This window comes from Protobothrops mucrosquamatus, unplaced genomic scaffold (assembly GCF_001527695.2).
Source record: "Protobothrops mucrosquamatus isolate PMUCROS unplaced genomic scaffold, P.Mucros_1.0 scaffold2999, whole genome shotgun sequence".
Lineage (NCBI taxonomy): Eukaryota > Metazoa > Chordata > Lepidosauria > Squamata > Viperidae > Protobothrops > Protobothrops mucrosquamatus.
In genome coordinates, this window is record NW_015389019.1 from 86,516 (window position 1) to 103,317 (window position 16,802).

The 16,802-nt window shown below is 36.4% G+C and overlaps 1 protein-coding gene across 1 annotated transcript in view; it reads left to right on the forward strand.

The window, feature by feature from the left end:
- The window catches only part of TTC6 (tetratricopeptide repeat domain 6), a 101,584-nt gene that overhangs the window by 32,414 nt on the left and 52,368 nt on the right, over positions 1-16,802 (forward strand). The window contains exons 9-19 of the mRNA XM_029286160.1: positions 591-695; positions 1,480-1,578; positions 4,099-4,149; positions 8,322-8,339; positions 9,230-9,714; positions 10,085-10,169; positions 10,432-10,554; positions 11,902-12,123; positions 13,000-13,124; positions 13,622-14,139; positions 15,880-16,062. Coding sequence (XP_029141993.1) covers positions 591-695; positions 1,480-1,578; positions 4,099-4,149; positions 8,322-8,339; positions 9,230-9,714; positions 10,085-10,169; positions 10,432-10,554; positions 11,902-12,123; positions 13,000-13,124; positions 13,622-14,139; positions 15,880-16,062 — 2,014 coding nt within the window. The remainder of the gene's footprint in view (positions 1-590; positions 696-1,479; positions 1,579-4,098; positions 4,150-8,321; positions 8,340-9,229; positions 9,715-10,084; positions 10,170-10,431; positions 10,555-11,901; positions 12,124-12,999; positions 13,125-13,621; positions 14,140-15,879; positions 16,063-16,802) is intronic.

Sequence of the window (16,802 nt, forward strand, 5' to 3'; positions counted from 1 at the left end):
GACTTACGACCGGTTTAGTCCTCGACTTACGACCGGTTGGGGGTCGCGGCATTAAAAAGGTTGAGAACCACTGGTCTAGCACCAGACAGACTTCTATATTCTTTCTTTTCTGTCAGTATTCTGGGATTAAGTTAATTTGAAAATAAGAGGTCTGTCTTTGATAAAATTCTCTAAAATTATTTCCCTATCTTGTGGCAAACAACAATATATGGCTATAGCTACTTAACAGATACATTGGGAAACATGCAGTTTTTAAAAAGCCATTGACTTTTATTGTACTATAAAAATATAAGGGTTTACTTTAGCTTAAATCATACATTTGAAACATCAAATACAGCACTTTCCTAAATGCTCTCTGAAAGGGATAGACAATCTTGAGCTCACAGTCAAAGTTACCTGGTGGGAAGGTGATATTGATACTTTGGATGGAAGGTTTTTTTTAATGCCCAAAGCAGTAGCGCTTTGGACTATTTGAGGACAGCAAAATATGTATAACACACAATAAATCTGCTGTTTATTTAAGCAATGTGCTTAGAATAAATGCTTAATAACATATCACACTAAATCTGTTTTCAAAATATTTTTTGAAGATGAAACTTCAGCCTGGATCTCTAAAAATGTTTTGGACTCCAGCTCCCCATAAATTTTCGGCTCCTCTGTCTGTTATGAAGGAAATCTTGTTTTCCAAGTATGAGGTAAACTTTCTGAACATATTTGAAGACCACGTGAAATTTAGCACCAGGTTTCTTTTTTTCCTAAATGAGCAGTTATGCAGAGAGAGGTTTTTCAGGATCTATATTTAATATGTAAAATACAGAACAATTAAAGATTTACTTTAATTCAAGTAACTATGATATATTTTTCTGCAATAATACAGAATTTATTACAAAATTTCCTTTTAATAATTATATGTATCTTTCCCTAATCATTGACATATTTTATATAAGAACTATGTTCATAAATATTTTACTTTCTAGGTTTTCAGTATTTGTATAACTTAAAGATTAATGGTGACATCTCCTTGAGAAGTACACAGCCTAATCTTCTAGTTCTATTTATTTATCTGTTTCCTTGTTTATAGTGAAGTATGAAGCCAAACTGAGACTGCTTACAATATTTATTGTTCCAACATCTGTAGCTCTAGATTTTTTTTATAGTTTTTTTAAAAAAGAAAACCTTGAAGGTTTGTTTAATCCATGGAATGTGGGATGCTAATGTAACCACAATTAAATTAAGCCAAAATGAATAATCTTTTTAAGTATGATTTCTTACCCTAAATATAATGGTGGGTTACCCACTGAGCCTTCCTTCCCTCATCACTCTCACCTAAACAAAAATGAAACCTTGTATATTATGGCTGAAATTGGAATTTAATTATTTTCTTGAACGTACGTTTAGATTTTATAGAGTCTAATATTACTGTTAATCACTACGTAGTAATTATCATAGAAAAACACATTCTGTTTAATTTTTTTTCAGAGCAATTTGGTTCATGGGGTAATTTATGAAGATTTTTCTATTGATCTTCAAGAGAAAGAAAAGGCAGAAGATGAAGATGACGTTGACTATTTATTTTCTGTATGTATTGTAGTTATAGATAAGATAACCTTTATTATTTTTTACTGTGAGCACATTGGCCCATGCTATACATGTATATACATATAAATATTATTCATTGTCCATTATGAATACATAGCCAAAAGAGGAAACTTGAGAGTTCACACTGTTGATGCTATATGGAACAAAACTGTGATTGAATCTGGATGTTCTGCCTTGGATACCACGATGCCTTCTCCCAGAAGGTAACAAGGAAAACAGGTCATGAAGTGGATGTGTAGTGTCCCAGATAATCCTGGTGACCTTGCTCAAGGATCTCTTATAGACCATGTCCTGGATAGAAGGAAGTGAACTAGCAATAATCTTTTCTGCCATCCTCACCATTCTCTGCACCAGCTTTCTCTCTGATGCTCTCGATCATCCCTCTATAGAAAGTGATAAGGACAGGGAAAAGAAGATGTACTTTCCTCATGTGGCACAGAAAATGCAGGTGCTGCTGTGCCATTACCAGTATTTCACTACTGAGCTTCCAAGCTAACCTACCCATTAGCTGCACACCCAGAAACCTGATGTTGTTAACCACCTCCACATGTGATTCATTAATATACAGAGGTGTGTGGCTGTGTCTGCCTTTTCTGAAATCAACAATGATCTCTTTAGTTTTTCCTATGTTTAAAACAAGGCTGTTTTTGTTACACCATTTCACCAAACTCTCTACTTCCTTGCAATAAGCACCCTCATTGTCATTGAATAATTGTCACCCCATTGTCACCCTCATTGAATAAGGCTCACTACTGTTGTATCATCTGCATACTTCACAATATGATTGGTGGCAATCCTAGTACAACAGTCATGTGTCAACAGAATGAACAACAGTGGACTTAGGATGCAGCTCTGAGGAGAACCAGTGCTCAAGAAAATGGTGTTAGAAATATTAGTCCTGACTTCCAGTTTGCCATTGCAGCCGCCGTGGCCGCTAGAAGGCGAGCTCCGTCTTTCGCGTTCGATTTTGCACCGCTGGGGGTCCCTGGAAAGGGTCGAAAGTTGCCCTGTAGGGGCGACAAGCAAGGAAGAGATCCCCGCTTGATCGTGGGAGGGCAGTAGCCCTTTCGCTTGATCCGGGGCAGCCCTCCAAACCGGCGGATTAAAGATTAGCCATAGAAATATGGCCTGTCACTAGGCTGCAGACAGCTGAAGTTAAACTTACCACTAGGCACATCTAAAGCAACCTCTCTTCAATCCTAACTTTCTTTTCTACCTGTATAAGCTGCCCAAAGTATTTTTCCCCCTGTGGAGGGAAGGGAAATCCTATCCCACCCTCTAAGAGCAGCGGCAACTGACTATTCAGGGGAGTTTAAAATGCTGAAAGAATAACCTTATTTTAAGTGGATTTATATGTTTCTAAAATTTGAGGGCCAAAAGATTAAGTTATTAAGAATAACTTAATTCATACTATTGCCTTGTTTCTGCATGTGCCTTACTGTTACTGTAGCTAGAGCTGTTATCAGTCCTTTAAACTATGGGTTGCTGCAATGCACAGAGAAGCACCTGTCGGAGACAAGAGGAAGCTTTACCTCAGGACCTTTTGTCTCTGCTTTAGCTTTTGTGATCAGTTCTGGTGACTTGGCCAGCTGCCCTTGATGGCCTCAAGACTCCCTCAGGGTTTGCTTTGCAAATATGTTTTTTAGGTCAGCCTGAGCTGGTTGGTTCCAGCCTGCTCTTTAACAATGTACTATATTGTTGCATAGCTCCCCCTAGTGATGAGAGATTGTCTCTCAACTCCTGAGTAAAACCAGGCAACCTATAGGCTTTGCAGCTTCTTGTGTGTTCGCATCTTGTTGGACACATGAGGACCGCAAAATGTTCATCTGAAGGCACAAACATCCATGAGCAAAGATGTTGTCATTAGCAAGCTTGTACTGTTGTTATAACTGAGGGTACAAGTAGATTTAGTTTGGTGTAATAGGGATGCTATGCAACCACATATTTCAAACTCTTCCTGTGTGTTGTCATATGTAAACTACTTTGTATAATACAATATCTAATAATGGGACAATATCCAACTTTTATCTGCTACAAATCAAGCTATCCATATTCAGTCTTGGATTATTAATATATTTATTTTTGATGTGCAAGTATATAAAAAAAAACTCATTCCAAAAGGGTGTACCTCATCTTTTATGGGAGGATACTATTAGTAAGGAAAAAAAGTGCTAAATTGTCCTATCTTTTACAGCATTTGTTTCTTGAAGGATAGTTAGGTTGATGTGGACTAGTGAGTTCTTTTGGGCAACCAATTGTGGAAATACCTCATCTGAAAAAGTATATGCTTTGCTTTCTTCCATCAACATTTTTTAACTTGAATAATAAATATTAACACCAATTTTCCTGATTTAAATAATTGTCATTAACCAAGCTCATCATAAAATTCATACAGATTGCATTCAGGATTAGAATCTAAAACTATTTTTCAGGTAAGAACTATACTAGGCTTTTAAAAATCTTATTAATGTAAAAATATCAATTTTGTTTTTATTGTAGAATATTAGTGCAAATGGAAGATGTGGTTCCTTTCCAGAACTTGCTGCAAAGGTATCATAATTTTAAAATTAGAAGTATATTTCATGATATGATTTTATCTGTATTATATACTCTTAGTAGAAAACTATACTAAAAATTACTTGCAGCATTGTGAACAAGAGTGATCATACTTAAATATGATTTCCATTTCTGTGACTGTACATATTGGAAAGTTGATTTGTTAAAAGATATGATTAGTTAGTAGTTATATTCAAAGAAGAAAAACCTGACCAACATAAGAATTATCAGAAATTTACATACTATTCCCAATCATGAGATGATATTGATGTGGCTATGATGTTTAAAGTTGAAACATAATGCTCACAGAATAAAAGCGAATCAAGAGAATAATTACACTTAACAGATTATTCAGAAGGAGGTAGTTTATTTTTCCCCAATCAAGGGTAGTAGTATAACTTCTATTTATTGTTGTTTCAGAGCAGATTCCACGGCCATATGCTTTGTTTTAAAAGTCTTCGTTTCTTCTGAGTATTCCATTCAGGCAAGACTGGATGGTGGATGATTTCTTACCTCTATTTCTGATGGTATCAGAAGGCAGATCTATAGGGGAGGGAAGCTTCTCCTCTTAGATAATGAGTTTCCAGTGTAAAATACCTTTCTCCAAGCAGAAAGAGACAGGGAGAGAATAACAGAATAACAGAGCTGGAAGGGACCTTGGAGGTCTTCTAGTCCAACCCCCTGTTCAAGTAGGAGACCCTATACCAGTTCAGACAAATGACTGTCCAGTCTCTTTTTAAAAGCCTCCAGTGATGGAGCACCCACAACTTCTGAAGGCAAGCCATTCCACTGATTAATTGTTCTCACTGTCTGGAAATTTCTCCTTAGTTCCAGGTTGCTTCTCTCCTTGATTACTTTCCATCCATTGCTTATTTTCTTTTCTTCTGATGCATTGGAAAATAGATTGACCTCTTCTTTGTGGCAGCCTCTCAAATATTGGAACGCTGCTATCATGTCGCTCCTAGTCCTTTTTTTCACTAGATTAGATAAACCCAATTCCTGCAACCATTCTTCATATGTTTTAACCTTCACCCCCCTAATCATCTTTGTTGTTCTTTTCTGCACTTTCTAGAGTCTCAACATCTTTTTTATAATATGGTGACCAAAACTGAATGCAGTATTCCAGGTGTGGTCTTACCAAGACCTTATAAAGTATAAAATACTTCATGTGATCTTGATTCTATCCCTCTTAATACAGCCTAGGATTGCACTGGCTTTTTTTGGCAGCTGCAACACCTTGCTGGCTCATATTTAAGTGATTGTCCACTAGATCTCCAAGAACCCTCTCGCAGTTACTGCTATTGAGCAAAGTTTCACCTAATCTGTACCTGTCCGCTTGGTTTTTCTTATCTAGGCACAAAACTTTACTTTTCTCTACATTGAATTTCATTTTGTTAGATAGGACCCAGTGTTCAAGTTTGTTGAAATCCCTTTGAATCTTAAGCCTATATTCTGAAGTGTTGGCTATTCCTGCCAGCTTGGTGTCATCTGCAAATTAGATGTGTTCTCCTTCTATCCTCTCATCTAAATCAGAACCTTGGAGCACCCATTTGCTTACCTCTCTCCATATAGATTTGGTTCCATTAAGGACTACATATTGAGTGCTGTTTGTCAGTCAGTTACAAATCCATCTGGTGTAATGCTGTCTAACCTACATTTTTCTAGCTTACCAAGAAGTAGGTTGTGGTCTATTTTGTCAAATGCCTTACTGAAATCCAAGTATATTATGTCTTCAGCATTTTGCTCTTCCACTAACTTGGCTACTTTGTCGAGGAATGAAATAAGATTTGTTTGACATGATCTGTTTTTGACAAACCCGTATTGGCTTCTGGTTATAACTTTGCTTGCTTCTAGGTATTCGGAGTTCTGTTGTTTGATTATCTTTTCCAGGGTCTCCCCAGGTATTAATGTCAAGCTGATTGGTCTGTAGTTTCCTGGATCTGTTCTTTTTCCTTTTTTGAAGATGGGAACCACATCAACTCTTTTCCAGTCCTCTGGTAGTTCCCTGCTACTTCAGGATCTTTGAAAGATATAGTTCAATGGTACTGTGATCTGCCAGCTCCTTCAGAACTATGGGATGTAATCCATCAGGTCCTGGTGATTTGAACTCATCTAGAGTGGACAGGTGTTCTCTTACCATTTTCTTGCCTATTTTAATTTGAATTCCTAGTCTGTCTTTTACAGTTCGGTCATTGGTAGGTTGGGCTATTTTTTTCTTTTTGTGGGAAGACAGATGCAAAGAAAGAATTAAAACAGCTCTACTTTCTCCCTGCTGCCTGTCATTTCCTTGCCATGTTCTTCCATTAGCGAACCCATTGTTTCTTTGACCTTTTTCTTGGTTTTGATATGTTTTATATAGAACATTGTTTTCTGCTTGTGCTTTCATAGAGAAACATGCTCCATGTAAGAGAAATTAAGAAACACCTGCCTCTAAGCCAGGGGTAGTCAACCTTGGCTCTTTTATGACTCGTGGACTTCAATTCCCAGAATTCCTGAGCCAGCTTAGCTGGCTCAGGAATTCTGGGAGTTGAAGTCCACGAGTCATAAAAGAGCCAAGGTTGACTACCCCTGCTCTAAGCCATATTTTTATAGCAGTATCCTGAGGGAAAGCAAGGTGGGGGGGGAGCTATATTCTAGAAGTGGGAGTTTACAAACCATATTTGGCTGGAGGTTCCTTAGGCCGAGGGGCATTCCCCGTTCTTCCCTAGAAAGTCCCTTGTCCCTTTGAATCAGATTTTCTTTTCCTCTTCTGCCAGTGAGAGTCTACTGCTCTGGGTAATTCTGATTCTAGTCATTCCTTAGTTTAAAAATTCATAGCAATGGATAACACATATAGTATTTCCTGGGCTATGTGGTAAATATATTGAACCGTGCACTAAATAACCAAATAAAATGTAAATGTAAATAAAATTCAAATGTCAGTAGGAATATTTTATGAATAAATATTCACACTGTCAAAGCACTCTGCTACATGCTTGTATTGCTATTATATAAATTTACCTTTCTCTAAAAGGCTATATTCTTTTTGCAGTTTTACATTAGTCTTCCAGTTTTCAATTCATCTATTCTGCTTAGTTTGGTCAGCAACTAATAGATTCTATTTTTGTAAAGCATTATATTGTAAAATGTACATAATTACATTATACATTATATTATTTCAGTACAATAGTATTTGTACTAATGATTATTAACTTGGGAGACTTCAACCTACCATCCCTGGGTTCAGCTTTGGAAATGGCCCAGGAGTCCATGACTACCATGGTGGGCATGGCCTATCCCAGATTATCATGGACCCATCTTGGGACAGTGATCATACATCCAACATGATTTTCTTGTAGGAGCAATGGCAACATGATCTGATGGGGGATTTAACATTATCTCCCGTCATGGTCAGATCATGCCCTGGGGTCTATGAGAATCTCTTATAACAACCACCTCTGCAGGGAGGCTGGACCCATTTGAGCAATCCACCCCTGGTGATTGAAGGAACTGAATGGGTCCCAGAGGGAACTGGTAGACATCCCAAGGGTTTTGCTGCATAGTCCTGCATGGTCCAGGGGAATGACCTGAAATCAAAGGACAGCCATGGCTTTGGACAGGATCGCATCTGAGTGACTTTGATTGCATAATGTCAAGGGAGATTCTCAACAGCCAGGTCATGGTTGTCTCAAAGGTGCTTTTTCCAAAAGGCAACTGGACTTTCTTGAATGCATGTAGTTTCAAGACCCAAGTCTTTGATATACTTAGTTCCAGATGGGGTGGTATACCCCAGACAGACCTGCTGCACAACTTGAACAGTAGGTGGCATTCGCGCCTAGGAGAACCTTTGCACAGTTTCAGGTTGTGCATTCAGAAACTTTAACTGGTGCAGAGTTGGCAGGCACAGTCTTTGGGACCCTTAGAGTGGCCCATGTTACACCACTGTTCCAAGAGCTGCACTGGCTGTTGGTTTGCTTCTGGGTGCAATTCAAGGTGTTCATTATTACCTTCCTTTCTGTACTATGATAATAGATTTCTCTGAATTATTACCTTTAAATAATCTCTTAGTAATTACATCTCATGAGCATGTAAATTTTTTTATTTAGGCTGTGTAAAATCAGAATTGCTTTTTATTAAAAATTATAGTTATTCTCTATATATTATTTTATAACTATTTTGTGTTATAGGATGAAGATATTACACATGTAAGTAATCCACTATAGAAGAGTGACTCCTCTAGCAAATATGTATGTTGGATTTCTAAGTTTTATTCAGTTCATGTGACATTAGTATGTATAATAGCACAATAATTTTCTATGAAGCTTATTACCAAAATAACAGACTATCTGAAATAAAAATATTAAAAGAGATGCATATTTTGAAACTCCATATCCAATTATACTTATCAGAACATGAGTAGCATTTCCAACTTATTTAGTTTATGGTTATTTTCTTTACAAAAATTCTTTGGAAGTAATTTGTAGCAATTCTGAATTCATACCAGAACAATTTTTGGTCTGTGGTATAGTATATATTTTCACAAAAGTTAGAAATTCAAAATTGTAATGTATAACATTAAGAAATAACTCATTCCTGACCCAGTTCAGCCTGCAAGGAATTTCTGTAGTAAATTTATGTAGATGAAACATTTAAAAATGAGACCCACCAAATGGATGAGACTATAATTCCCACAATTCTCAAGTAGTTCAGGAATGTGAATTTTCCCAGGAATTTTCTCTAGCATAATCTAAATTTGATAGCAATAAATTGTTGGAGATGTTTTATAATTTTATTCTGTATATTGTCATATGTTTCATCTCATACAGCATCATTATTTTATCAATATTTATTGAGTTGTGTTTGTTGATCATTAAGGCCTTTTGGTTTGGACACAGATGTTTTCAGTGAAGGCAAATGTATACTACAACTAGATATACTAACTATGCTACTATCACAATACTCAGATCCAATAGTTTGGCCAGCTGTAATATTCACATAGAACTTTGGTTAAAGGGTACTTCTTGATTTAAATTGCATTACATATCAATATGTTTTCCAAAATGATGCCCATAAATTAAAACTTATTTTCTTGCAGGAACATTTGGTTAAAAGGCCAAACAGTGCACCGGAATTGTCCTCATACAGAGACAAAACACTTATAAAGATTTCTGCAAATTTCAAAACTGTTATGGAAGAGCTTGATATCATGAGCAAACATGTTCCTTTAACAAAACCTAAAGCTGAAACTTCTCCAGAAAAGGGTAGACAAAGTCCTACTGCTAACCTTTCTAAAATTTGTTTTAGCCCTTCAAAACCACCGGTAGATACAGAGAAAGTTTCTGAAACAATTATGGGAAATACACTAAGACTCCCAAAAGGAAATCTGTTTGAAGTAGAGCCTCCTGAAGGTCTCCTAGATCAGACTGCTCTTGCTGATAAATGTCGAAAAGCTGGAATTAACTACATCATTTTCCCAAAGAAAAAAAGAAAATCGAAGAAAGTGGGGAAAAGTATCACTCCCAAAGTCTTGGATAGTATATTTCAAAAATTAAATGAACCTCCGAAGGTTCTTAAAAGGTTGTATGTTTAATAACAATTTTATTCTGTATTTATTTAGACAGTTGAACAGAACAGATTTAAATCACAGATCTGTTGGTTACAAGATGTTTGGATTGGGAAAGATGTATGAAGGCTCTCTATATGAAAATAATTACTACTGATAGTATTTCTGGGCTGGAGCAAGGTAGTATTAATTGCTATGGAGTTGCAAACTCCTTTTGTTCCCCCAAAAGTTACCAAGATCCAGACCCTCAGCTTTGTCAATCTTGATGTACAAGGTTTGGAACCAATGTGAAGGGTGGTAGTCAAAACAAAGCTGTCAGTGAAATCAGCAGAAAAAAAACCATTTTCTTAAAGCTATTTGTAAAGACACCTATTCTTTCTGTTGCAGAAAGAGCCAGCCTTTGGCTTTATGGTCAAATAATCCTCATTTCATAAGCACCAGTACTGCAACAGCAAATATATTCTTCCTATTGGTATAAACCTTGCTTTATTTTGCCACAGTGAAGGTTCTAAATACTTATAAGCAGTGCTTTTTTTCTAAAAAAAAAAAAAAAGTGCCGGAACTCACACACGTCATACAACCCGCTTGCCTAAAAGGTGCCGGAACTCCGTTCTGGATGTTCTATGAGGAAAAAAAGCCCTGCTTATAAGCATTGCTAGGTTTGTCATAATTCTTTTTTACAAGCGACCATTTGAAAATGCTAAACTACGTGTAGACATCTCATATTCCTCCAGGTCTCCTTAGTATGTTTCGGGCAGCTGCTCATTTCTCTGAGTGATCAGTCAGATTCTTCATTGTTTGCAGAGGATATTCAGATCTCTGCTTGTGCCATGGTCAGCCCTGAGGAAAATAACCCAGTATGATTTCAAAATACCTGAGTACTTGATTGCAACTAGGGGAAAAGAAAAAGTGTTCCCAATTTTGGCTCAAGCAATTTCTGATTTCTCTTCATGTTAGTCACCTCCAACTCTGCTGCTGCAAGTCTTGGTATAGATGGACCCTCTTATTTATACTATCAATTATTACTGGCTTCTCTTGAGGTCTGACAGTTGATCTTGCCAGAGAAAATTCATGGCGGATTCTCATTAAACAATCATTTTAATCATTGGAATAGTAGAAAACTATGATTTTCTTTTGGGCCATTTCAAGATCGATAAATTTATATTTGGTCATCTCATATTCAATCTGCCACATATCATGCTTTAGATCAGGGGTATCAAACTGCCGGCCCGCGGGCCAGATGCATCATAGTGAAACCATGCCCACCCCATTGCCGGCAATGGCAAAAAAGTCGTGATATGTTGTGACACGTCACGTGATGCAAGTTTGATACCGCTGCTTTAGATTAACTTCAGAGCAGGTGGGTTTTTTTTTTACTATCTTAGGACTGTTTCTCTCATGCAGAACATTTCTTTGAAGTAGATCTCACATTAGTTCTAGACTGGCATGTCCCTTTTCTCAAAATTCTTTCCTCTCCATCAGGTTGCATTTGCTGAAGCAATTTGTCAAGGACTACATCGCAATTCAACTAACTTAGAAATCATGTGATTTTTAATAAGTCCAGCAGTAGTTGAAGAATAGTATATTGATATCCATCTAAGAAAAAAATATAGGGGATTCTGTTTAAAAAAATTAATATGAACTTGTCAAAGGCCTTCTCAACATACTGTAGAATGAAATTAATTCTGTGAAGTGTTAATTCTTTTGTGTATTTGTTAGGAGATTAAGTGTATATTATCTGAAGCTTGTCTAAATTGTGGAAAGCCACATTGAGATGAGTGAATAATATCTGCAAAAAAGACTGTAATCTTTTAGCTAAATAGCCCTTAAATTTTGGTAACTACATTAATGATTAATCGCACATTAACTGGCATCTTTTGGAAGAGACTTATTATCCCATTTGGTAGAGGACAAAAGATAAGCAGTTCAGTTTGTTTTTCAATGAGAAGCAGCATGATTTGCACAGGTATTAAATATAGTTCTTAATACAACTGATATTAGCAAACAGAGTCATGGTGTTGTCCATTGCTCTGAATTGCCCTGCTGGATTATACTGTACTTGACTCATACTTGGACTAAGGCTAGGATTCAGGACTTTCTTTTGTATTCAACAACAGGAATAAAATGTTTCTAAAGGGTCATAAAGCAATGCATGAATGTGAGCTGCATAACTATACTTTTATCTCTTCTTCCTCCTGTCCAAGATTCCGTTGCCCTCCGTATTTCAAGCAGAAGGCATACCAAAAGCATACTTGGGGGCACCAGCCAGGCACTGGTACCACCAACAGACTCAGCACAGCAAAGATCTAGGCATTAATCTCAAAACTCCAAGTAGCACCTTTGATCTTAATAGTCCCCCATATAAGCCACTCAGGGCCCAGTTCTATGGTGTGGGACTCTTCCATAATGTAGTGATTTTACTTTCTGTAAATAATTATTCATTGTTACTATACGTAAAATTCTTAGCTAAACCCACACCAAGCCATTTTATAGGTCCTAGAAATCTCAAGAGTTATATCGATAGGTTTCTTTCGTTCAAGAAAAAAGGGGATTGAAAACACACCTCCAGAAGACTGCCAGCTTCTTTTTGAGGAATTGTGCAATCCCTAAGATGATGCCCTCAGACCTTTTGGGTCTTTATTGTCCAAAAATTTTTTTGAACCACTTTCATTTCAAATTTCTTCAGAATTCATTTCCATTCTTCCCCTCTTGCAGAAAGGGATTAGCTCATAACTATAGATGCGTAGAATGGATAACATATATCTGTACTATACCTTCATACTTTTTCTTCTTTTTATATCCATGCACAGATGTTGGCCTCTCTACATCTCTGGGAATTTTCTTTAAATGTACATATTGTTTTTCCTTTTCCTCCAGGATATCATTTCCCTTCACACACACAGCTTTATCTAGCCGGCTGGCTTTTAACAGCTTATTTCATCACTGACTGATCTGGCTACATAGTACAAGTCTTCTATTCCAACAGTCTCATGAGCTCTGAATAAGACTGTCTCTCCTTATTTCCTTTCAGTTTATTCAGCCTGTATAATGATAGATACTACCAGCGGTGCACATTCTTAAAGGCTGCTGCAATTCTGTAAATTTCAGGTGCTTGCACATAAGATCTTTTCTGTAGCACCAGTCAGAATCCATGATATTCTCTGTTACTGGCCCATATGATGTGACTTTGCCTATTTATGGACATGTATACTAGATAGCTCTTGCTTTGGTTATGCCCTGGTTCAAAGAATTCTTCCATTGATCCAGAAAAGATGTTTCTTTCATGCTTTCTTTCTCATTAGGTGTCCTCGCTATTATTGCCTGATTCAGGGGCATTTGTCACTTCACTTGAACTGGCATTACATACAGCAGACAAGTTCCCTAAGCATAGGAAATGCATTCAGGTCCCTTCTGCTATGAGAGGGAAGTTTGACTGAAAATGGATGTGCAAAAAATGAAAGTGCTGCTCAGGCCATATGGGATTGTCTTTGTGTGGGTAAAATGAAACTTTTATTTTACAGAATCATCCTCCTAGTTCACTGAGGGAGATACTACTTCAAGTTTCCCTTTGAACTGGCAAAATAGATTGAATTATCTCCATCAGAAATCAGTTATTTATTTATGGAGTGTATGCCATACTACATGATTACAAAGTTATATACTTCCATATTAATGGACAATTCTACTTGTATTTCTACTAGAAATTTTCTTACCATAACTTTAACATTATGTACTTAATCTGGGTAGTCCTGTGTCATCTTACAGTAAATCTGTTTTAAAGTTGAGGTAATATAAAATGATGTTATAAATTCATAAATAACAAGCTATTAAATGTTGCAGTTTATAACATTTCAAATTTATTTCAGTAATCTTCTGTCATTACCTCAATTACACATTGATCATAATTTTGCTTCTCCTTTTTAGGTCTGTGTCTCTGACTTTCCAGAAGCTTAAGATGCATAATAAATACTCTATTAAAGTATCTCGAGCAATTCAACTTTATAGAAGCCCTAGCCTCCCTTGTTTGTTAAACTTTGAAACATTTGCCAAAAAACAGGGTAAAAGATCTGAAGATTCTGATTATCTATGGACCAGGCTATTGTGGAATAAATGGTTTGAGGAGCGGTTTGTTCCCATTATCAAAACCACTGAAGATAAACAGATGTTAGGCAAACATCTTTTGGAACAGAAAATAGAGGATGCTGCAAAAGAAAAAGAATTACCAAACTATGTGAATCCTTTTCTATTTGATGGCAAAAAAGAAGAACTTGCACAGTGTGAGCGTGAGATTGAGAGAATAACCCAAGAGATAAATACAGGATGTGCTACAGCATTTAACTATTGTCGTCGTGGAGCAATATACAGAAAGATTGGAAAAATGCAATCAGCTTTGGATGACTTAGAAAAAGTTTGTTTAAAGCAAATACTTTGCTTACTTCTTATAAATTTTACTTAACTTATTATATAGCTAAAGATTTCCAAAAGTGCCTTAAAAAAGTCTTTTTTTCTCTTCCTCTTCCTTCTGGTTTTTAACATTGTCTATTTTTGTATTCTAAACTGTTTAGCAGATAATGTCATAGTGTTTCCACATGTATTTGCTTTCATGTGCACATAGGTATATATATGTACATATACAATCATTGATAATGTTCAGGTCATAAAGGGAGATTGACAAAAGACATAAGCAAGAAAACACAAATCTAGAGCTCTGAAAAGGTGTTTTCCCTTTAAGATTTTCTGGTTTTTTGCAGATTTTGTCATTGAACAGTATCAGAGCATATTGCTCACATGCACATATTAAAAAAAATGGTATCTGGGGGAAAAATACTAAACTTTGGCTTGTTGCATTTATTTCACAGCATCATTCAACATGTGATATACCAGTGTGAAACAGCAATCATCCCTTGTTCAATCATTTAAAAATAAAAAAGTTAATGAGGGGCAATTATGCAAATACTTAATTAAACAGGAGTTATTTGGACAATTCTGAACTATGTCAGCCTAGTAAGTTTGACTTATAGTGGCTACTCATATAGAATCTGGACGTATGTTATGTCTCACTCAAATTTCTGAAAACTTCCATTAAAAAAAAACATTGATGCTTAATTGCCTGGTAAATGCTACAGAACAATTTCTAAAGCTTTGTGGCTTTATCAATCCATAGTCAGAGACGTAGTCTTAAATAATTTGAGACAACTGATCTTTCCAAGAGGGTATCTTGTCAAAAATACTCCAAGAATATAGTATAAAACCATCATATGTCACCTCCTGTCAGCCTCACCGGGTAGACCAGACAGGAAAAACAACCAGACAAGCTGCCATCTCCTTTACAGTTCAAGAAACTAGGAATGGTCCTTTCTGAGCTTCTTACCTCACCTACTGTTCAGCTGCTGACCATGGTATCTCTTATCTGTTTCCTAGGCAGCATCTTTTTGTCCCTCTCCCAAGATCTTTCCTACATATCATGACACCTCTACCCTTCCCTCTCAACATCTAAATAATCTGCAGNATGATCACATTTCACATTGCTACATCACACTTTGGTTTAACAATCTAGACTTTCTTTATAGATCAGTGAGACTCAGATGAAACTCTTATAACATTCAATGGCAAAGATACAAAAAATTCAGACAATCCAAAAGGGACTAATAATTTTTCATAGAATGGTCATATAATTATTTTATTATAAATGATAAAAGTATTTAATTCAATGTAGGGATTGACTCCACATTTCTCTGTGTAGTTCATAAATAACATAAAAACCAACATAATCCAAAAATAAGGTGAGATACAGGTACATATATAACAAATGCCCTCAGCAGATTACTATCTGGTGGTGGTACTGAATACAAATATATTAGATCAATAGATCAATAAGAAATAAGAAGGCTGCTAATAATATATATTTCAATTGGTCTTGAACATACTTAAAATTAATTACCAAAACACAGTCAGGCCATATGTTAGAAGACACAAGTTACATTTTCTGTAGGAATATGCCTTACATTTGATAAACTGATAGTATTTTCTGTGTGGCAGATACAGTATATAATTATTTACCACAACTATCTCCATATTCTTCTGTCTTCTCTGGGGCTGTAAAACTAATTGTTCCAGAATCTTTCTCAATTATGCATTGTGTTAGCAACTGTAACAGAGATAATCTCTTTAATGATTTTCAGGTTTTCAGGGACCAGCTCTTGTGGCATTTTGGCTACTCCATCTGCAGTGCTCCAAACAAGTACCTTTTCAGCTTCTACCAGATTTCAGTAGGACATACAGGCTAATAGCAAGTGAAGCTGGGCAATGCGGGGGTTTCTCTGATCCAAAATCCAGCTGCAAACATTGTTTGAAAGGAGGATACAGTATTGAAGATTGTGGTCATGGAATGTCTCACAGACCCTGGGAAATCAGGCAGAAGAGGGAACAAGTCCACTGCAAAAGAGATACTTCAGCCCAGGGAAGCATGAGAAAGACATTCGGAGCAACCTCCTAATTACACTAAATATAAGTTAGGTGGGAGAATTACTTTCAGGAGTTGACCAGCCTTGCATGACTTGACATTAACCTTGAGAACCTCTATCTCTATGTTTTCCTGCTCAGGTAGTTTAAACCTAGAATAATTAGCTTGAAGTTACTTGGAATCTCTTTCTCCTGCTTCTCCCCTTCCCTGGGCTGTGATACCACTTTTGCAACAATCCTGTTTCTTGTTCTACTTTCCCAGGGTATGTTAGACACTCCATCATAGTTGCCTGTAAACTGGTAGAGATGTTTGAAGAAAGTGCCTATATTAAGAATATTTGCATTGAAGCCTGTGCCAGGGAATTTATGTCATGAAATGTGTGGTAATTTGTATGAGAAAAGTTAATGAGCAATTAGATGAAGAAATGCAAAAGACACCATATGATAAGAATACAAACGCAAACTGATTTTTCCCCTCTGTGGAACTAATAATATTTCTCATCAGGTCAATATTTAAAATATTTTCTTCTACAATGCTGAAGTGTAGAAATAGTACAGAAATAAAATAATCATTCTGATTAATTATGTCATTATCTCTGTAGGCAATACATTTGGAACCATTACTGGCTAATGCTCATTGGCA